The sequence below is a fragment of the Delphinapterus leucas genome, chromosome 12 (genome assembly GCF_059928025.1).
Source record: "Delphinapterus leucas isolate spDelLeu-1000000601 "Yukka" chromosome 12, BTC_Dleu_Yukka2, whole genome shotgun sequence".
Lineage (NCBI taxonomy): Eukaryota > Metazoa > Chordata > Mammalia > Artiodactyla > Monodontidae > Delphinapterus > Delphinapterus leucas.
Window position 1 is genome coordinate 62,207,020 of NC_143140.1, and position 23,860 is coordinate 62,230,879.

At 35.6% G+C, this 23,860-nt stretch overlaps 1 protein-coding gene across 1 annotated transcript; it reads left to right on the forward strand.

Moving 5' to 3' along the window:
* The first annotated feature begins 2,920 nt into the window (after window positions 1-2,920).
* Window positions 2,921-19,927, forward strand: C12H6orf58 (chromosome 12 C6orf58 homolog). Its single transcript, XM_089921989.1, is given in 7 exon segments — window positions 2,921-3,242; window positions 5,085-5,171; window positions 6,625-6,809; window positions 7,743-7,843; window positions 11,573-11,811; window positions 19,596-19,721; window positions 19,724-19,927. Coding segments are annotated over 7 exon segments (1,086 nt in total). The 5' UTR covers window positions 2,921-2,941; the 3' UTR covers window positions 19,771-19,927.
* The last annotated feature ends 3,933 nt before the right edge of the window (window positions 19,928-23,860 follow it).

Below are 23,860 nucleotides of genomic sequence, written 5' to 3' on the forward strand. Positions count from 1 at the left end.
ATGATTGAGTTAGGTAATTAAAATCATGTGTAGATGTGATTTATCTCGCACTTTCTTCTCTTCTAGGGTTTCAAACAGGGTGTCTAGTGATATTCTCCTCTTGTGGCTCTAGATCTCACAAGAAGTTAATGTTTAACCTGCATACCAGGTCAAGGAGTTCAGGGTACATCTTTGTTTTAAATATGTTTCTAGTGTATAATTTTCAAGTATATCCATGTCCTTGTTCCAATGAAGATGCAGTTTTGGTGTTTGTTTGTTTTTTTATTTTGGTTTTGGTTTTTGCTTTTTTCCCTTTATATTTCATTCCATAGTAGAGGGAATAAAGATAATTTTACAAAGGAGTTAATAATAATCCATTTCAGACAAAAAGTATAACCAAGGAATATTTAATCAGGAAAAATATAGCCTATCTGCTATACTATTACACTTGTATAAATATATCACCTGTAATTAAAATATTAACTATAAAAGTATTTTACATGCTCTTAAGTATAAACCAGTTAAATATTTAGGGATACCTTATTTTATTTTATTTGTTTTTTAAAACTAATTTTTATTGGAGTAGGGATAGTTTATTTTAGAAACCTTGACTATACCTTCTGTTTCTGACAGCTCAAAAATTTTTATTGATTACTAGGACTCTTCATTTGTGAGCATAAAGCCATATGCTTTGCATACAAAAAACTCTAAATCTTTTTACTCTTCGACCAAGGGTGGGGAATAGAAGAAGGATGAAAGCATGGCTCCATAGTTCTCTGGCATCTAGCTTTGCATTCTACCATTCCCAAGATAGTATCATTGTCCTTAAGCGTCGAGATGGAATTTTAGCCATCACTTTCACAATCCAAACCACAACACAGATGAAGGGATAAGGAAGTGGCATGTCCTCTTCTTGTAAGGGACATGTGGGCACCATTTCCATTTATGTTCCAGTGGCCAGCAATTAGTAACATGGTTGCTTGGGCCAGGGATACTGGAAATGTAGTCTTAATTCTGGTTGTCCATGTTCCTAACTAAAATTCTAAGGAAGAGGAAAATTGGAAATTAACTAGGAATTTTTGCCCACAAATTGGCTTGGTCTGTTGGATACACAGGCACACTTCAAGCTTCTCCCTTGCAACAGAAACTTCTATTAAGTGGATCTTTCATATATTTTTCATAAATTCTAGTATATCAACATTCATATTTACTGTGCAATATATTAAAGCTTTTTTTTGAGAAGGAAGTACTCTAATATCATATTTGATATATTTTTAAATCATAATTTAGGCTTGGGAACTCCTGGAAGGTGTCTGTAGCTTTATCTATAATATTATAGGCCATCCTAACCTAAGCTATTCTTTAGGTTCTGATGCAGGAGTTCCAAAATTCAACTATTTTATATGTTGGCCAATATATCAATTTCACATACTTTACCCCCCCCAAACACTAGTTGAATAGCTTTTGCATGGAGAAAACTCAGCCCTTTTAGAGGATTCCATTCCTTTATAATGAAATTGTAGTCACCAGGAATTTTTTTTTATATTAGTTGAAAATTACACCTGAAATTAGAATCGGTTAGACTTTGTCTTTCCCTCTGGAATCTAGAGATATGTGATTCAGTATGGGAGCTAGTAGTTTTCATATTCAATAAATATACTAACTAAATGTATAAAAAGTTTTTTCTTAGTCTTTGGTGAGAGATAAACTAATGGGCATCTGAAGGTTTTCCATCAGGGACCTATAATCAAACATTCTCTAGAAGTACTCACAGGACTCAGCATGTAGTTATACTCAGAGATAAGATTCTCTACAGTGATGTAGTAGGATATGCAGCTGAACCCTAAGGGAAAAGACACAGGCAGAGTCTAGAGGAATGCATGTGTAGGTTTCCAGATATGCTCTCTCCCTCCCGTGAGAAGTCACACAGGGCACACTCTCCCCACAGCAACAAACGTGCAGCAACATATGTGTGATGTTTCCACCCAGGGATGCCCATTAAAAGCTCAGTGCCCAAGATGTTTATGGGGGGCTAGTCACATAGGCATCCTCTGGTTTACTAGGGGGCTGGTCACATATGAAAATTCCAGACTCTACTAGGAAGCAGGTGTTTCACACATACCTTATTGTTTGCACAGTCTAGGTAGAGTTAATCAGCTTGTCACTTAGCTGTAGATTGGGAACTTTGAGAGCCAAGTACACAAATGCCAGCCAAGGTCAACCTTGCCAGCAGGTTTTTCTTATAATAGCAATCTCAGGTTTGCTATGTAAACTCTTTTCTGCAAAGATAAGTAAATTCCATGTCTTTATATTTCCAGATGAATAAGGTCAAGACAGACGTGTAGGAGTGTGCTTAACTTCATAGGCATTAAAGGACAATGTAAATATAGTAGCAGTTTCCTAAAAGTGTTTAAAATATTGACTCATTCAACATTAAAATTTTCAACAGCTTTTTTCAACTGTCATGTGAATAATATATTGATGATGTTATTAAACAAGGGAAGCCCCCGATTTTTTTCATTTCCTTTTTTTAAATTGAAGTATAGTTGATGTACAATGTTATATTAGTTTCAAGGATACAACATAGTGATTCAACATTTTTATAGATTATACTCAATTTAAATTTATTACAAAATAATGGCTATATTTATATATATGTATATTGTGCTGTATAATATGATCTTGTTGATTATTTATTTTATACATAGTAGTTTGTATCTCTTAATTCCCTACCTCCAACTGCCCCCCTTCCCTTCCCTCTCCCTTCTGGTATCGTCTAGTTTGTTCTCTTTACCTGGGGAAGCAACCTGTTTTCACTGGTAAGACTTTCCCAGGGAAGGACTGTGATCTCTGGGAAAAAGAACAGAGATTTGATATGCTAGGATATAAGCAAATACCATGACTCCTTCCTCCACTTCCCAATAAAAGCTCTCCCACAATCTCCACCCCCAGCTCTGGAGTGATGGCTTTCCTTCCTCCGTGGGCCTGTGCACTAGTTGGTTGCATTTCTGTTTCTTTAGCAGGAGCTTTCAGTCGCTCAGATCTGTATCCCCCCCTGTGGAATGAGAGTCCTGGTCAGTTCAGCGACTACAGGGTGGAGAATGGAAAGTATGTTATCGATCCCTGGTTATACTCTAAGAGAATGGGGATGTATAAAATCCTCATGAACAAAACAGCCAGTTATTTTGAAAAATTTGCACCAGATAATGAACAAAATTTTTTATGGGGATTGCCTTTACAGCATGGCTGGCAATATACTACAGGTAAGAATGACCCTTGTTTTTATTCTAATGATCTTCGAATCTAACCATGTTGTAATTGGGAAGTGGAACTCTGTATACACCAAAGCATGTCTTTGAAAGTTGATTCTTTTCTTTTTCCTCTTTTCCCCTCATAACCATTATTTTTCTACTGCTTCTCCTTCTCCTCCGTCAATCTTTCTGTGTTGCCTGGTTTGACTAGAAACTGCAATGGGGCATATGGCATAGTTGCCAGACACAAAAAGACTTCATATCCAACCTATTGGGCATTCTACAAATATTTATTGAAGTCCTACTAGGTGCCAGACTCTATTCTAAGCACTGGGATGAACAAAACAGTCAAGGAGATATGGACTAAAAGCAGAAGGTGATGTCAAATTAGTTTGAATTTCGTAAAGTTCTAACTATGATAACCTATATATGGAGATGGAGAGAACAGGAGTGGCACCTTGTTCATGAGGATGTTTCTCTGCAAAAGATTGATTCCTTTCAAAAATAAAATACATTCTAGTGTTTAGTTAGAAGATACATTTGGGCCAAAGACTCACAAATGATAAGATATTTTGGCTGGCGGAGAAGCTCATGAAACAGAGTGGGTGCTTCCTTCACTCCATACTGATAACACCACCAATAAGGAAATTTGTTCTGTTCTGATGGAAAAAATATAGAGAGAAGATTAAGGTTTATCTAAGATCTGAGGAGGAGTCACATACAGGAGCTACCGAAGTTGGCAATTCATGCACCTTTGTCAGGTGATGTCTTGAGACTCAAACTAACTCCTATTCATCTGGCTTTCCTCAGAGTCCAAAAGATAGAGATCCAGGAGAAATTATTAGCATGTAGCCCACCATGGGAGGCATGCCAGACTCCGGGGCCTTGGGGGCCAGCGGTAGATGGAGGCTGAATGCTTTTCTTATTCTTTCATTACATTCACATATTATGATCAAGCCTGATTAAACTCATCCAATGATGGGCTTATATGTCTCCAGCATTTTCTAAAAGCAGCTGTGGGGTGCAGGTAAGTAAGTATTGCAGACAGTTTCCCTGCCGTCAAAGACCTTACAACACAATTGAAACAGGATAGGTATTAGAAATTAAACAGAGAACAATAAATAACAACTCTTTGTTAAAAATTAAAGTGCAAAACAAGGGACACAGTGGAGTCAGCTGGAGTAATCAGAAGAAAAAAATGCATTTGAACTGAGATTTGAAATGTGGACAGAATTTCACTGTGGAAAAAGAAACAAAATCTACTAGGGAATAAAAGAATGAACAAAAGCAGAGGTTCTCGCGTGTAGCTGCACGTTGAAAACAAATACCTAGTTTTTAAAAATATCAATGCCTAGGTCCACCACCAGAAATTCTATTCTGATTTAATAATATGGAAAATCAAGCTACAGAACAGAGCCTGGAAATAGCATGGCATAGGTATATGTGACTGAGTGCAGGTGTGTGTGCACGCTCACGTGCGTGTGCAGTCTGAGGAATAATCAATTAGGAAAACTCACACTTGTAATATTCATGCAGGTTAACAGCATTAACAAGTTCTTTATCAATCATTGCTTTGAGAAGGATTACGTTAGGAAAAGGAGAATAATTACAAAAGCAAATAATATTCAAAACAGATAATCCAAAAGTGGAATACTGCAGTGATGTTAGATCAAGGAATAGAAATTGGTTCTGAGATGGGAAATGAAGGGTAAAGAGTGATAGGAAGATAAACACAAGTTATCAAAAGAGAAATGTTTGTGCATCTTTGCAAACAAACTGCGCCTAGGTAAGAAACAATTATTACCAGCTTCAAAATGTGCATAATAAATAATCCGTGCATCCTCTCTCTTCTAGGCAGATTAGTTGATCCCAGCCGAAGGACAGACTGTGGCTATGAATATGGAGATCGTTTGTGCATCTCTGTGGACAGCTGGTGGGCTGGTATGTTCATTTAATAGAAAAATAGGTAATAACCTTCCCGCAAAGAAAATATTCAACCTAAAATCTGAGGGACAGAGACAAAACAAAAACAGCACTATTCCTCTGTAAAAAGGAGTTTACTTCATCATGTACCTTGTGGCCTTTATGTCACATTCTAGGATTTATGGCCACAATTTTAATAATGATTCCTTAGGACATATTTCACATGGGGGCTGAATTGAGGAACAGCAAAGGACGATGGCCTTTGAACGACCAGCATTGGCAGTTAGATGGGAGGTCCCACTAGCCAGAGGGTCTCCAAGGACGAGGAAGGATGAGAAAGGAGAGGACAAGAAAATAATGCTTTCTTCTCATTTTGCTCAGATAAAATGTGCTTAACTTTGAAACTCATAAAAATGTCAGAGATTAATCTACCACAAATTGTTCTATCAATCAGTAATCTAAGGCCTCTGTCGGATATTTAATACTAAAATAATTAGAAGGTAGTTTCTAATTCTTTAGCTTTATTTTGTATTTTAGTAGTGAAATTAATTTACACTCACTTTCTTAGAGATATTTCCCAATAATTAGAAACAAGGTCACATTAAATTTCACTTCTTGCAGTGACACACATCATATACACCTTTACCTATTTTTCTCATAGGATACCAATGGAGTCTTTTCAAAGACTCACAAATAGTCATGACTACAGATCTAGAATTCAGGCTTCTTTTGTCTCACATGGACTCCATAGTTTGGAGTATAAGCCTGCTACCCTGGGGCGTAGGACTGCATTCAAAATACATGTCTATGATGAAAAATGTTCTGCATCACCAGTGGGAATCAGTACAACAAGCTTTACAGTCAACTATATCATGATGTCTAAATTTGCTGGAATAGGTTCCATTTAGAGAGAAATTTTAAAAATCTTAATTCAGTGTTAATTTAATTATCCAGAGATCTATTGCCAACACTTACCCAACATTTTTGCTTTAAAGACCTAACGTAAGACAAAGACTTTGTGACATCATGGCTGCACATTAAACTTGGTTAAATAAAATACAAAATATCAATACTATAACCATATTAAGATAATTTAGAAAAAAATCACATTTCATGGTAAAACCCCAGCTAGAGGTGTTGTATCATTCTTTGCACAAGTAGATATCTTTCTTTCATTTTTACATAATGCTTTGAAAAATGAATGGTACCAAATTCATGGAAATTACTTTTTGTTTTAAAATATTGTAGTCAACTATTTTAACCCATATTCATTTCTAATTGTAGGGTCATTAACAGAAACATGTTAAAGTTATGTATAGGATCCTTAGGGAGATTTTCAATATTTTGCAGTGACTTTTTTTCATGTTCCTGGATCTGTGAGTTTTTGCTTAATGGTTTACAGATTACTTTAAAATATCCTCTATCACATTTATTAGTGCTTGTGGTAATAACAAGTACTTTGCAATTACAGATATAAATTACTTTCTGTGTGCACTACCCTTCCTTGCTGCGGTTGATTCTGGCATAATGGGGATATCATCAGATCAAGTCCTGCTTTTGCCACCACCCAAGGACCAGACAAAGTTTTGTCTTAATATTTCTAGTTGTCAGTCATCCTTTCCTAAGACGATGAAGAAGTGGAATGTCCTTTACAAGGTGCCTTTATTAAGTTTTATAATTTATTCTCTTAGGAGGTGGTAAGGTAATTTCTTTTCTTTTTTTTTGTATAATGCTTTCTGTTTAGGTTTTTGTGTGCATTATATGCTATAAAAATGTAAAATTTTATGCCAGCTATATTAATGTCATTACATTACAGCAGGGCATTACATGTCATTTACACCCTCTGAACCAATGCAGCATTAACAGAAAATCTATCCACTCTTCTCACCCTAAATAAGCCATACATAAATGTGAGAGCACATAGGATATCTCACTGAATGAAAGGATTATTCTGGTAAATTGAACCTTCAAGTCAACTGAGCTATAACACTTGGGAGAAATATGATTATGGAGTTGGTTTTAGAATAGTCAATTAACTTGTTTCAAGTGATTTGATAAGCGGTCACAAATAGGTATATCTAAACAATTACGTGGCAATCAAAACCAAATATTCAGTGACCAAAATAAAATACATCGGTTAAGCACAGTCATGAACCAAAATCAATGCTAAAAGATAGATTTACTAGTTCTATAGGTTATTAGTTCATTTTTAAAGATGTGATTAAATTAAATATTCTGGTAACTTCCCCCTTTTCTTAATGTTAAACTTTTGTGGTAATTTCAACTATGGTAGCAGAAAAACAACTGCTAATCAAAAAGTAAAGTTCTCTAGGTCAGTATAAAATGCTGACTTTCGGGAAAACACATGCAGTTCATCTCTTATAGATGCACTCAATATTACTACTAAAATAGATAATTATTATAGTCTTTACAGAGTGTTAGTCACTAATGGCTTACACAAGTTAATCCATAGAAACAAAATTTTCCTGTCATGTAGAATATTGCTAAATTGTAAATGTGAACAAAATTAAATTGTAGAGAATTGTTATAGTTGCTCACATATGAATAAATTTCTTCTCTTTACTATAGCGTTTGCAGTCACCTTCTAGTAGCTTTGATGACTTGTTGAAGTACTTGTGGGATGCACATCTCTCATCCTTGAAAGATGCTTACAAAATTTTTGAAGATAGGTAAGAATGGATCCCAAGTTATTTCTACTTAATACGGCAAATAATTTTTCGTCTTATTTATGCCTTTTTATTCATTTTCTAATATAAATCTTCCTATAAATGTTATATTTAATCATTGGGGATTTTAATGATGATGTGTGATTATTTTAGTATGATCAGGCTTAAAAATTTTTTATGAAGAAGGGGCAAAAATTTGAGAAAAAAAATCTTGTACTAACCAACCAAACCAACCAACCACCAGCTAACCAACGAACCAACCAAAAAAACATACAACCAATTTCTCTCTATTAAAAAAAAAAGAAAAGAAATTATCACTGTTTTTTTTAATCATAGGCACATAATATGGTAGCTACATACTTGGGGAAGAAAATTCAGTAGCATCAGGGTTTGCATACTAAATAGCCTAGAAGATTATCAAGCCACTCCACAGGTACACTTAGAAGTATTATACACCTAGATTTGAGAGTGTAAGAATGATTTGTGTTAAGATGTGAATAGCACTGTATTAGTTAGTGTTTTCCACAGAGACAGATCCAATAGGAGATGATAGATTTATAGATAGATGATAGATAGATATAGATTTTTTGTAAGGAACTGGCTCCTATGACTATGGAGGGTGGCAAATCTATAATTTGCAAAGCCAACGTCCAGTTCAAGTAAAAAGGCTGCAGCTGCTATAGAACCAGGAAGAGCCTATGTCTCAGTTTGAAGGCCATCAGCCAAGAGAATTTTCTCTTACTCACTGAAAGATTTATTTTTGTTCTAGTCAGGCTTTCAACTGATTGGAGGAAGCCTATCCACATTATAGAGGGCAAGCTGCTTTACTCCGTCTACAGATTTATATGGTAATATCTTCCAAAAATACCCTCACAGAAATACCCAAAATAATGTTTGACCAAATATCTGGGCACCCTGTGGCCCAGTCAAGTTGGTGCATAAAATCAATGATTACAGACACTACTTAGGGGGTGGAGTCAATCCCCAAGAGTGAAGTATGGGCTAGAAATCTGGGTATAGTATAAAACAGGAACAACAACAACAACCAAAATCAGGGCTCATTGGCATTATACAAGCAAATTTGTAAATCCAGGCAAGAATGTTGGGTACCTCATATTCCACTGGTTGTTGTCTGTCTCATGAACTCCATCATCCAGTAAGGTAAATAAATCACCTGATTAGCAGATTCACAGCATATGTCCTTCTTTACCTATTGGTTTCAACAACTAAGTATTAAATTGGGCAATCCAAACAGTGATAAGCTCAGTTTTCTCAACTTTGAACTTGTAATAATAACAGTACATACTACACAGGGTAATTTGGGGGATTAAATCTATCTACGCATCATGCTTAACTATCATCATCACAGGAGGCGGTAGAGGGCAGCTGTAAAGAACATGAACTTTAAAGCCAAGTTGCTAGGGTTTCAGTCCTGACTCTGCAATTAATTAGATGTGAGGCCCTGTATTGCATCCAGTTTTTCTCACACGAATGTGAGGCACAATCAACAGCCATTAACCCTCAGCGTCATATGACAGTAAGTGTTGATTGCTCACGTGCCTGAGGCTTAGCTGGGCAGCTCTGCGGATCTTTCCTGGGCTCATGTCATGTTGGCTGATTTTTACCGGCCCCACAGGGGTGAGTGGGAAAGCTCAGCTCTGCTCCACTTGTCTCTCGTTCTCCATCAGGCAAGCCTGGGTGTTCTTCACTGTGATGACAGAATAGCAAGAGAGAGAAACCAAGTGTGAAAATGCATTTTAAGCTTATGCTGTGTCAAGTGGGCTAATATTTAATTTTTAATTGAAGTATAGTTGATTGACAATATTGTGTTAGTTTTAGGTATACAGCAAGGTAATTTGGTTTTATAATATATGTATATAAATATATATATTTATATACATGTATATGTACATATATATATTTATATACATGTATATGTACATATACATACATATGTATCTATATTATTTTTTATTCTTTTCCATTATAGTTTATTACAAGATATTGAATATAGTCCCCTGTGCTATACAGTAAATCCTTATTTATCTATTTTATACATGGTAGTGTGTATCTGGGGAAGGGGCACTGGAAAATGACAAGCCAAAAAACAGGGACATAGAGAGTATTGAAGAATTGAGGCCATGTTTACAATCTGTACAGCCTGGGAGCTTCCTTAAAACCTCATGAGTTACTTTCTTTAGGTAAAAATAAATACTAGTTGTTTCTTTACATGAGACAATACTGAACCCTGTGTAGTCTACATATACTTAAATAAAACTGTGGTCCTGGATCCGCAGATTGGCTGGTACATGTATATATTTTATGTTTTAAAATATATTTTAAATTAAAATGAGCCTTTTAAGGTGTATTTTTCTTTTTGCTTGGACATATTTTAACTGACTAATTGGTTCAATTGTTCAATAGCACATTCAATAGAATAATGTGAAAGGCTTCCTTTGAATTTCACTTGTGCTCCTATGGCCTCTGTGTCTTGATCTGGTGCCCACATCCCTTTCCCCCTTTCCTAGTGTTGCTGACTCCCCTGCAATTTGTTTAACCCATTGTTACTAGGGACATGTGGCTATTGGTCAAAATCCTTATGAATTCACATTTCCTTTAATCCTTACTTCATAATCAGCTGTGATGTGACTAAAAATAGTCAACTGTGAATCCAAACCAAACTCTTCTCTCATTAAGAGTCCACTGTATGCAGTCTTCCACTTCTGGGTGTTAGAGGCAGGGAGGAACCTGTGTGCATGTGAATGAAACACAGCAAGGTTTCTTCTCTGGGTTATGTTACGATTTGCTTAACATTGACAAACATGATGCAAAAGTTTTCTGTTTAATAGACCCTACATATGTACTTTGGAAACAGAAAAATTAGAATATAACCTAATTACTAGAAAACTGAATATAATCTAACGAGAAAACAAACTTTTAAATATATGAGTAGTATAGTGCTTTGGGAATATAGTGGAGTAGGAAATAGTTGATTCCACCTCAGGTGGGATGGCAAACTTTGTGAAGGAGGTGACACCTATGATGAGACTTAAAAGAGAATGTAGCTGGTGAGCAAAGCAGGGAGTAGACAGTGTTTCAGGGGGAACAACTTCGTTCAAAACCTGCAAGTTGTTCAGCAGTGGGTGGGGACAGGAGCCATGAATTATATAGTTATAAAACTAATTACTACACCCTAACCTTTCCACTGTAATAACTTGTTCCACAAATAGGTGAGAGTTTGGTTTCCTGGAAGATTTCCTCCACTAGAATAAAACCCATGTATTCAGAAAATCAGACCAGAAAATCAGACATCTGTCTCTCTAGGGTGCTCAGTGTTTTAGGGGGTCTCCTGACGCTAGGAAGTCAACAGTTTTACTAAGGCTGTCTGAGTCTAGCAGAGATTTTACCTTGGAAACTTTGATTTTTATCTGCACATTTCTACTAGCTAGTCATAGTCTAACACCTGGTTATATGATTCCCAAGGTATAAGGTATCTGGTTAATAGAGATAAAAAATTCAAAATAAAATATAAACAACTGATGGGATGGTCCTTTCCAAATTCAAAATTTTAATTAGTTATATCTTCAAAGGCAGGCACTCAAGCCATCACATTCTAAAACTAAAAACTAGATTCTTAGTTTGTTGGCAGAAGGTGATCTTTCCTAGAAAATGACGAGGCTGAAATTCTGAGTGGAGTAATTATAATTGTAGATGTTTCCACTTGTCTTTTAGGTTAGAATATTATTCTAAACCAGAAGCAGATTTTGGAAGAGATTGGTGTGTGGCTTTGGACTATTTAGCTGCAGCCAGCTTTCCTACAACCTTTATTCAAGTATCTGGGTTCCAGAAGGGCCTGCCACCACGAGTGCTTGTTGATGGGGATAAAGCCCCCTTCATCAGTGACTTTACTGACTTTCAGAACACAGTCCTGCTTGGTCTAAATCTTCTTCACCAAGTGGATAACGCTACAGGTAAAGGCCTTATAAAAAATACCTTAAAGAAAATCAATATTGTGTTGAATAGATAAAGGAAGAAATAGTGATTACCAGAGATATATGTTGTTAGAGCACATACTCTGAAAGAAAGTCATGGTTTCTTAAGGGTATCCATTACACACATTTTGGTCCTTGCATTCATGGCTTGTCCTTTCTTACGGGTCCTGTTAGACTGCACCCCACAGTCCTGCAATCCTTGCAACAGCCCAGCCATGTCAGCTACAGAGACTTCAGCCATTTACCGGACAGGAAATCTTACGAAGTCAGAGGCAAAGGGCCTGGAGCGACACCCCACGGTGGTACAGCCAATAGCCGGCAGGACACTGTAACAACCTTCGCTACACAGGGGAGGGGGAGGCTATCAGTTATAAGGGACGTGACATCAGAAGGGCTCCTTGGTTTCCAGGGGGATTGTTGGAATATGCCTCCCCTCAGCTCTTTGGGTTAGAAACTTGCATGGGCCACTGTTTCCTGCTGAGCACCCAACATACTGGAGCCGTTCTGGTCCGAGAACTAGAACAATCATTAGCTGAGGGCTGAGCTGATAACGAAGGTAGCTACTGATTAAAGTTTCAGCTTAGGAGGGGGAGGCAATCATGCACATAAATTAAGGGTAAGGCAGTGCCGGGTGGAGTAAATCATATACAGACAGCAAGAGAGCAGCCATCTTATGGGGCCTGACCATACAGGTCCTTATTTACCCATGAAGCTACCAGACGACTTCGTGTACTTTATTCATCTACAAACACAGATATATATTTTTTTGTTGTTATAGTATTTTTTTTAAAGAAAATCCTTAATATCACTCTCAGATTTAGAAAAAAAAAAAAAAAGAAAACCTGCCATGATTAATGAGAAAACTAGCAAACTGACTTATGTGAGTTCCCTCCATCCAGCCTTACTAGTCATGGCAGAAGTATTCTGCTTCAGCCCCTCAATTGTAGGGTTTCCTAGCAGAGTGAAAACCAGAAGAAATCTTTAATTGCAAGTTTGACTCACTACATCATCCTAATTTTCCAGACATGCTCTTATGCAGTGAACCAAACTTAAAACATAATTAAAATATTAGTATTTTAAAAACAAAAAAATGAATCTGAAAGATTTAAAAGACATATAAAAGCAAAGTAAACATTAAACTATAAGTTTTTGAACTCTTATTTGCATTAAGTAGAGTAAAAAACCCAAATGTCTTAGGGGCTTCATACAACTGAAGTCTTTTCTTGCTCCAGTAATGGTTCCAGGGCAGTGTTCTCAGTCCGTGGCAGCTTTCCTTCACACAATGAGTAGCAGACTGAACATCCTTACATCTGTGGTTATTCCAGCCCCTGGCCTCTACATTATTCACATTTCACCAGCAGAAAGACACTATAGTGTTGGAGAAAGCCTGGATATTTCTCTCACTTCATCTCACACTCTATTGGTATGAAATAGTCACATTGTCCCATATCTGGACACAAAGGGGGCTAAGGAATTAAATTGTTGCCCAGGAACCACTCTTGTGTGACAAATCTACACCATGAAAGGAGATGCATGAATTTTAGGAGTCGCCTAGCCATCTCTGCCAAATTATTACATAGTAAAATTGCATTCTAGGCCTGGATGGTATAAGCTGGCTCTTACCTGTTAAGATGTAAAGGGTAAAGAACTGAGTCAAGAGTTGAAAGTCCTTGAAAGCTTGGAAGGCCCATACTACAATATTTTATTACAAGATTCAATTTTATTGAAATTTAGCTTTGGATTTAATATGTGGTTTTGAGTTACTCTCACAAGAAAAAAATTGGTGATTAAATATTGAAAACTACTGATTTTAAAAAAATAAACCTTGATAGCATAATTGTTTAGTTAATAAGGCATTTAATAAGGCCTTTACTGTTAATAAGGCATTTACTGTTAATAAGGCATTTACTATTATCTATCCATTATTCTCATGGCCAACCACTCCCCACATTCCCACTGACACTCAGACTTCAGTAACAGTGCCAAAGGCCTTGGAATTTCCAAATAAGCAGAGGATAGGGAAAACATATTAAAAGCAAAGCATAATTAAAATACAAATAGTGACATTTAAAAATGAACATTTTAAATTAATTCAATAGAAATACATATTTACATTCACAAAAATACTTTCAAAGTATCATTTAACACTTTTTAGTCTCCAGAAGTATTTTATGATGCTCTTCCCAAGGAACCTGAGTTAAATTCATTTGAATAAATAAGTAAAATCAAACTTTTCAGGCCTCAAGTTAGCTCTTTAACATTTTCACTGATGATAAGAATTGGCATGGAGGAGTTTTTTTTTTTCTAATTATGTAAAATTCTCAACAACCTCTCCATCTTCAGTGGCAACAGCTTTTAATCCTTGACTACACATATTCTAACACTAGAGAACTCATATTAAAGCTGAGAAATAATATTAAGTAATAAATAAGTAGTAAGAAAAGAAAGCCTGCATAGGTTTTTTGTTTTTTTCATGGGTGATATCGAAAATAAACAATGAAGACTGAGTGAAGTTTCAAAACTGTCAGAAGCTAGATTCAAGGTAATGAAATTCAAAGTGCTTTAAAAACTTATCAAACTTTACGTTTCAAGGCTGAGGCCAGATGACCCCTTCACTGCCCCCATCCTGACCAAGGAGGTCATTGCCTCATCCTTGGTTTCTTTCTTTGAATGAGGACAACTGTTTGCTGAAGTGTGATGCGTGAAGAAGTGGGAGAAAATGAGCTTGGGCATCTCAAAAGCTTCAATTCAGATAGCAACATAGGAGGCTCCTGAGCTTACCTCTTTCAATAGACACACCTAATCTAGGGCTACATACAAAACAATTCCTTCTGGAAAGAATCCATAAACTAGCTGAGTGACTCCTACACATCAGGCGAATGAGAAAAAAAGTCCCACATTGAAACAGGAAGGAAGATCTGTGCTATAAACCCCCCACCCCCACCCTGGCACAGTGACACATGCCTCGGAGGGATCTTACAACTCCCAGATTCTCCCTGAGTAGTGAAGGGTTTGGATCTGCCATCTCAGCTTTTAAGGCTTCCACCTGAGAGACGGGCCGCCAAAACATCTAGCTTTGAAAGGCAACAGGGATTGCATCCATGAGACCCAGGAGGCTAAAGTAAATGAGAGATACTTCTCAAAGGGCTTGTGCAAACTCACTGTGGCAAGCCCCTCAGAGCCCAAAGCAGAGGCAGCAGACTGAAATGGGCCCAGCTTTTCCATGAAAGAGGCCTATTTGCTTATCTTAATAGCTGCAGACTGAACCGCAGTCTTGTAATTTAATGCATATCAAGGGGCTGGCTACAATATTCTCCAGAGACTGGAATCCCATTGGGTGCCACCTTCACACTCTTCCTCTGTCTCACTCCAGATTGCTGATATATCCTGGAAAGGAAATTGTGCACACATTTGGTGCCCCACTTTTTTACAGCTGCCATGCAGGGGATACCCCTTGTGTGCCTGGCTGCAGTCTCCAGCAGAGTTGAAGTTCATGGGTTCCACAGGACTGTAACAAACAAAAGCTATTGCCTGAGGATCCAGCTTACAATCAGCCTACATGTAGGTGCTACCTGAGATCCTCCCCTTTGGGACACTGACAGGTCTTGGCACACCCTCAATTACTGGAAGACACTAAGAACAAAAAAAAAATTGCTTAGACAATCACAAAGACTGAGAAACCACCAAGAACTGGGTCAGGGTTAAATGATAAATTTCATGTCCTATACAAGGCCACTCCTTCAACGACAGGGAGGGATGGCTGTTTTATACAATGCATAGAAATCAACACAGAAAGTCAAGAAATGTGAAGAAAAAAGGAATATGTTCCAAATGAAAGAACAAGATAACACCTCAGAAGAAAACCCTAATGAAACAGAGATAAGTGATTACCTGATAAAGAGTTCAAAATATTGGTCATGAAATGCTCACTGGGGTCAGGAGAACAATGCATGAACATTGTAAAGTAAAAGTAAAAAAATTTGACGCAGAGAAGATACCAGATAGAAATCGCAGAGCTGAAGAATACAATAGCTGAACTAAAAAATTCAATAGAGGGGCTCAGCAACAGACTGTTGAAGTGGAAGAAAGGATCAACGAACTCAAAGACAAGGCCATGAAATTCATCCAACTAAAGAAGCATGGAATTCCCTGGTGGTCCAGTGGTTAGGACTCTGCACTTCCACTGAACTGTTGGGGGCATGGATTTGACCCCTGGTCGGAGAACTAAGATCCCAGTGTGACCAAACAAAAAAAACAAAAAAAAACAAAAAAAATTAAACAGAGTAAAGATAGCTTAAGTTCCAAATAAAATGAACCTAAGGAGACCCACACCAAGACACATTATAATTAAATTATCAAAAGTTAAAGACAAGGAGAGACTCTTAAAAATAACAGAAGAAAAACAACTTATTATGTAGAAGGGAACATCCATAAGACTGTCAGCAGGTTTTTCAGCAGGAGCTTTGCAGGCCAGAGGGAGTGGCACAATATATTCAAAGCGCTTGAAAGAAAACCCTGCCAAACAAGAGTGCTCTACCTGGCAAAGCTGTTTGTCAGAATTGAAGGCAGCTTTTTGAAGAAAAGCAAAAGCTGGAGTTCAACACCATGAAGCAGCCTTATAAGAAATGTTAAAGGGACTTTTTAAAGCTGAAACAAAAGGGTGCTAATTAGTAACAGGAAAATATATGAAATATGTCTCATTGATAAAGGTAAAATACAGTTAAATTCAGAATAATCTAATGTTGTAATGGTGATGGATTAATCATTTATGAATCTAGTATGAAGATTAAAAGACTAAAGAGTAAAAATAACTATAACTACAATTACTTGTTAATGGGTACATAAGACAAGAGATGTCAATTGTGACACTGAGAACATAAAACTTGGGGGTGGGGCGTGAGAGTAAAAATGCAGAACTTTAGAATGTCTTCAAACTTAAGTTGTAGGCTTAAAGTAGACTGTTATAAATATAACATATTTTATGTTAAGTCTCATGGTAACCACAAAGCAAAACTCTATAGTAGATACAAAAAAAGGTAAAGAGAAAGGAATCTAAGCATATCCTACAGAAAATCATCAGTCACATAGAAAGAGAGCAAGAAAAGAAGAAAAGCACAAAGGAATTATAAAACAACCAGAAACAACAAACAAAATGGCAATAAGTCCATACCTGTCAATAATTACTTTAACTGTCAATGGACTAAATTCTCCAATCAAAAGACATAGAATGGCTGAGTGGATAAAAGGTAAGACCCAACTGCATGCTGCCTACAAGAGACTCACCTCAGCTTTAAGGAAACTCAGACTGAAAGTGAAGGGTTGGAAAAAGATATCCCATGCAAATGGAAACCAAAAGAAAGCTCAGGTAGCTATACTTATATCAGAAAAAATAGACTTTAAGACAAACATTGTAAGAAGAGACAAAGAGGATCAGTATATAATAATAAAGGTTCAATTCCACAGGAGGATACAACATTTGTAAATATTTATGCACCCAACATAGGAGGACCTAAATATATAAAGCACGTATTAACAGATCTGAAGGGAGAAATAAATAGCAAAAAAATAATACTAGGGGACTTCAACATATCAATAGATAGATCATCCAGGGAGAAAATCAATAAGGAAACATCTAGGATTGAATAGTATTTTGGCGATTATTAGAGTTTGCAAACCACTGGCCCAATAATGGATCAAGGCATTTTCGTTCGGTCTACAAATATAAATATTTAAAATATCAAATTATTTGTGAAAATAATGATAAATTTCATGAAAAGAATCTAAATTTCTGAGACTCTCCTAAAAACATTATAATGCAGGGTATGGTGGGCCCATATTTCTGCATGTCACCAAGTTCCTGAAGTTGAGTAGGAACTGCCTCTCCTTGAAATAGTTTTTATAGCTACCATCACTACTAATTTTCTTTTTTATTTTCTCTTTATTATTCTCCCTCTTTATTTCCACCCCAGATTTATCTTAACATGAAATTCCAGGATCCCTGAATTCCCTCCATGGGTTTTCACATGGCCAGGTCTGCAAACATCTGGCCCCAGTGAACAGCGTCCCATGGACACAGCAATCCTTGGGTGCACAGCTGCACAGTGCACAACTCCCACTACTAATTTTCTATATTTATCTAATCTCAAACATTTATGTTACCTTCCTAGTCTCTGTGGACATTAGCTTTTGCAGCCTCCAATATAAGTAATGACTAGTGTTATATATATGAGTTAAATCCCTCAAGGAATGAGTACTGGTAATTGTGCAGTATCAATAGATCACATTTTTTTTGCCCCTGTGCAAAATCAAAACCAGTTGAGACAAGCAAAGGAACGAGCGAATGGAACCTTAGCTTTAATGCTGGATAACAATTGAAGAATATGATTTAGGCATGCAGCAATAATGTTCTCCCTACTACATACCCTTACTCTAGACCTGGGAAAGGGCACCCAAAGGAAAGTTTGCAGAATAGGTCAGTATCCTAGTATCACTTCCTCACTAGTCTAGATAGGAAAAAGAGAAAAAAAGCTATTCCTGGATCTTAGGACTTTAGTAGATTAGCTCTAGCCAATTGAAAAGCATGAACTGAAGGCTCATACCCACTAATCAGGTAACATGCTTTATCTCCATGGAAAGGAGAAAAGGATGTTCATGAAAATAGCTCTTAACGGAAATTAAGCATTATCCTCCTATCCCCAAAGAGCTTAGGCAGAAAAAGAAGTATACCTGGGACCAAGTATTCTGGATACTGCCAAACTGTTACCTCTTGTACAGTAACAGATCTAACCTAAAATATTTCTTCTTTTCAAAAACTGTTTTTAAAACTCTTATTTTCTCTTTATTTAAAATGCACTTTAATTGCTGTACATTTTACTGATTTATTTTTAAGTATATGTAATATATTCAAACTTAAAAAGTCTAAGAGACACATCGAATGAAAACAAAGTCTTCTTTACCATCTTTCTTCACTTGTATCTCTTGGTCTTCCACCTAATTTTATAAAATCAGTCCTTGGTGCAAATTTATTGAATTTTAAAAAATACTTAAAACAGTGCAAATAAATGAATAAATAAAACCTATGTTGTCTGTACAAATGAAATTATACTCACTGCTCTGCACTATACTTTTTACTAAAAAATCTTCATGGAGCTTTTTCTGTATCAGGACATATTGATCCAACCCCCTCTGTTTAAATGATATGTAGTGTTTCATTTAATGAATATGCCATAACTGTGGACATTATTTTCCGTTATAAGCTGGTAGCAATAATGTAACAATGGCATTTTATGTATACATTTCTTGCCATAATTTATTATTTTACCAATAAATGTGTAGAAAGGAACTGTATTCAAGTTGATGGGTCATATATTGCCAAATGGTATTCAAAAAAATTTTCAGGAGTTTACATTTTTGTTATAAAACTATGAATTAAGGTTCTTATTTTCTCCAACCTACTATCATATAGCAATTTCTATAATTTGTGTGTAATGTAGAAAGTGCTACTTCACGCATATGAATTTACAATTCTTTGACTGTGTTTGTGTGCTTTTCCCAGTTTTCTGGTTAATTGCTTATATTTCTTACTGATTTTTGTATGAAGATCTGGTCAATTAATTTTAAATTAAAAAACTTTATGTGTATAATTATCATGTAATGTACATATATATTTGTATCCAAAGTACATAGAATTTAAAAAAAAATAAACATTTTAGCAAATGCGTATACATTTAAATTTACATGTAATTATTTTATATTTTTCCCAGATTCACTATCTTTGACTATATGGAAAATTTTAATGAAGACACAGGCTGCAAAGAAGCTAGCTCTAGAGATTTCTGAAGCAATCCTTGCAATCTTTAATCCAACGTTTCTGGAAATGATTAATGAATTAAAATGAACAATTCTAACAAATTGGACAACAGTAATTTCAAAATTTAACACTATCATAATCATACAGTTTTCTTGTTTTTGGTGTTTATGACTTATGCTCATTTGTTAGGGTTTTGTCCATGCATTCCTAACTTTAAATTCAACTTAATGCAATGATTATTTTGCTCAGTTAATAATTCTTGATTTTTGAATTCATTAACACTTAAAATGTTTAGGATCTAAAGAAAATTGTATTAAGCTATCACAAATCACTAAGAAATTAATAAACAGACAATAAACTTGTATGGCTCTTCTGTTGTTATCCTATGTAACCTGATTTCATGAAATTTAGAGCAATATGTCTTGCTGATTTATAACCAAAGTCCAGAACATTTTAAAATGAAGTACTGACATTCAATTAAAGTTTTAAAACTCATAAAACTGACCTGGCAAATAGAATATATAATTAGTTTGTTAGGGGTTTTTTTTGTGTGTTTTCATTGACAACAAGTGTACAGCAATTAGGTAAGTTTCCCCTCCTTTGGTCCACAATTGATAATGAATGCTTAAGGATCAAATTTCTCAAGGTTGCTCTCGTAGGAGACAGTATCCACTGGCTAGGAGGTGGTGACTTGTAGAGCCACATGAAGCTTTCATATAACGGTTTTCCCAGTGATAGGGGCAGAGTAAAGGAACAAAGTAGGTCAGTTTTGGGGGGCACCAGTTCTTTATGGCTCAGCGAAGAAAGAATTCGGTGAGAGGCAAAGTGATAAATAAGAAGTGCTTTATTAGAATAGGACACTTCTGAGGCTTTCAGGCAGGCTAGCGAAAGGGTGCTGTGCCCTGAGAACTTAGTGGGCTACACTTATATAATCCAAGGAAAAGTGGGGAGGGGAAAAAGACCACCTTCTTCCTCATTTTTTTTTTTTTTTTTTTTTTTTTTTGCGGTACGCAGGCCTCTCAATGTTGTGGCCTCTCCCGTTGCGGAGCACAGGCTCCCGACACGCAGGCCCAGCGCCATGGCTCACGGGCCTAGCCGCTCCGCGGCATGTAGGATCTTCCCGGACTGGGGCACGAACTCGTGTCCCCTGCATCGGCAGGAGGACTCTCAACCACTGCACCACCAGGGAAGCCCTATCTCTTCTTAAAGGAGAAAAATGTTGCCCTCTGTGACCCTGAAATATTCCATAAAAATGAAGTATCCCATAAAATATGAACTAAAAAATTCTGAACATAATTTTAAAATTTTTTCAGAGAGAACATTGCTAAATCAGGTAATACATTCTAAACCAATAGTTCATTTTTAAGCATTTTAGAAATTCAAATTCACTATTCAGATTTTCATTTAAAATATTCTGCCTCTTGACTACTGTCCATGAAAATCTGTTCCTCTAAATTTCATGAAATTAATTTAAGTAGAATAATATCCCAAAAGTCCAATCAGCGTTTTATTACCTTTATTAACTTACCAGCATTTGCCAGTTATTCAACTGAATCTATACTGGACAGTTAACATTTTAGTTATTATTGGAGAACACTGTTCCTTGAAAATTTATCATTGTGGATTTTTATTTTATTATACATTTCCAGGAGTATTTAGTTAAGACAATGAAGAATGAATTCCAAAATCTCTAGAAACAGTTTTCTTGTAACTTCATTAAATTTTTCCATCTAACGAGAGACAGTTTTCCTAGAAAATTTAAAGACATTTAAAAGTTGTAGGTAAAATTTTAACTTTGATCCCAAAAGATGAAATTATTTAAAACAAAATTCAATTTAACAAAATTAATTTGAATTAGTATAAAATTAGCATGTTTTCATATACATTTTAAAATAAAACATATTTTGCTCTTTAAAATTATGTTATGCCTTCATATTCAAATTTATAAGATACGTAAGTAACTGAAGAGAATAGTGGATACAGCAGTGATTAAAAGAATAAGACCCATAAAAAGTGAAGTGATATTTTTTGCATATTAGACTATTGCAAATTTTAAAGTTTGCTAATACTCATTTTTGGTGTCTATGCAGAATTATGAATCTTAATAAACAGTTTGTGTGGGGTTTTTTTGTGTGTGTGTCTTTATTTTGATAAGAACATAATCTATACCACACTCTTTCACTGCCATTTGGCAATACCTGATCATACATTCATTCCCAGCAATTTAATCTGTCACCATTCCAACAAATTAAATTAATGAAAGTAGACATCAAATGTCACTTTGCATTGCTTAAAATTGGAAAGAATATAAATCCATTCAGTGGAAAGTTATGTATTATTTAAAGAGAATGATGTCTGTTAATATTTGTTAACTTGCTAATATCTAAAATATACATGATTAGTTAAAAATATATAGCATAGAACAGTTCCATTCATATAATCTCTTTTATGCAAATACAGAGTTTTTATCAAATAATTTACTCATGTATTTATATTCACTAGTTCATATACTTATTTTTGTAGAAGTGGGCCCAAAACTTAAATATATGTAAGTATATATATCAGGCAAGAAATAATGGTATGGAGGTTAAGTGATGATGATGGAGAAGGTAAGTTTTATTTGCATTTAATAACTTTCTGTAGTGTTTGAATTTTAAATAACAAACATGTTGAATATATTTTAAAAATAAGGAAAATAATAGTCATAAAATGAAATGTTATTAGGAAATAAAGTAGTAACGGTTGTGAATTTTGGGTGGACCAAATATGTCAGAATGGATTGATCAGTTAATGAACAAGAAAGAGGATACAGAAGACTTGAGCTTGAGCTACTGCCCTTTTTTCTTCTACTAGTTCTCTGTTGGGAAAATCATATTTATTTCCCATTACTTTATTTTATGAGCAGTTATTTCCATTAACATCCCTGGACTCTTGCTCTACCCTTAATTCTTCTACAGGAGGTCTTTGACTGGGATTGGTTAGAACTTACACATCAAAGTCTCAGGAGTCAGGAATCACTCTTTTCCCCGTATTTTTCCACACTAAGAGTAAGGCAGGGCAGCCACGCAAGCAAGTGGTATAATCTGCAGACTATACTTTCCCTTGCATGACTTTTCCCAAGTTTGGTTAAGATAAATAAATAATTTTTTTAAAATACCAAAGTAATGAAGACTTGAAGTCACAAAAATATCATGGCATAAAGGCTAAAATACAAGAAAATTTAGTGCAGTTGCTAGTGTAAAGAAAAATCTTAAATTTTTTTATATCAAAAATGTAGTTGAATATTACGTTAAAAAGTTTAATATATGTTAACTATGGACCAGACATGTTCAACTGTAAAAATATTTTGATTAATGATATTCTATTTATTATTTTGTCTATACTTGAATTAACTAAAAATATCTGCCAAGGTTTTCAGCACGGTTTCTGAATTCTGAGCATCAGTGGGAGCATGCAATTACTAGAGGAAGTGAGGAAGCTAGGTAACTCGTTTAACTATGTTCCAATTTACTGTTTCTTTTCTGCATCTTTTTCTTTTTTATTGTAGCCTACAGTGAATTCAAAACTCCTTACTAAATCCAAAGCTAATTTTAGTAAAAGTAGAGCTTACAAAAATTTAGAAATTTTATAATTTTTAAATGAAATAAACTCTAACCATTCATCTAATCCCTCATTCTTTACATACTGGGAAGTTCAAGTTTGTTAAATCATCTTGGCCTAGATTTTACTTTCTGTATCTGACAATGTGGCAAAGATGACTGGCAATTCAACAGATTTTGTGATTCCCCTATCAGTGGGGCTCAGACAAGAATGAACTTTCCCAAGTCCCTCCCATCCTCCATCCAGTGGGGCTGTATTTTTGCCAAAGTTATGTGAGATAGTTATGCTTATCTCTTCTAGTCCTAGGCCTTTAAAAGGGGGTCTCTCTTTAAGCTCTCTAATTCTTTTGATTTTTGTACTGAGCATACAATGGTGAAGCTGTAAAGATTGACGGAGCCACAGATTGAAGGATCCTAAGTCCCTGAATTACCATGGAAGAAAGCCTCCTTTCAATTGAGTAAACATCCTGAATCATTATGCGAGGGAGAAATAGAATCCTATTGAGTTTTGCCGTTATAATTCAGTTTATTTATTCAAATATCGTGTTACCCTAAGTAAGGCATACACAATTTTAAATTTACAATGCATTCACTTTTATTTTGACTCATATCTTATTTC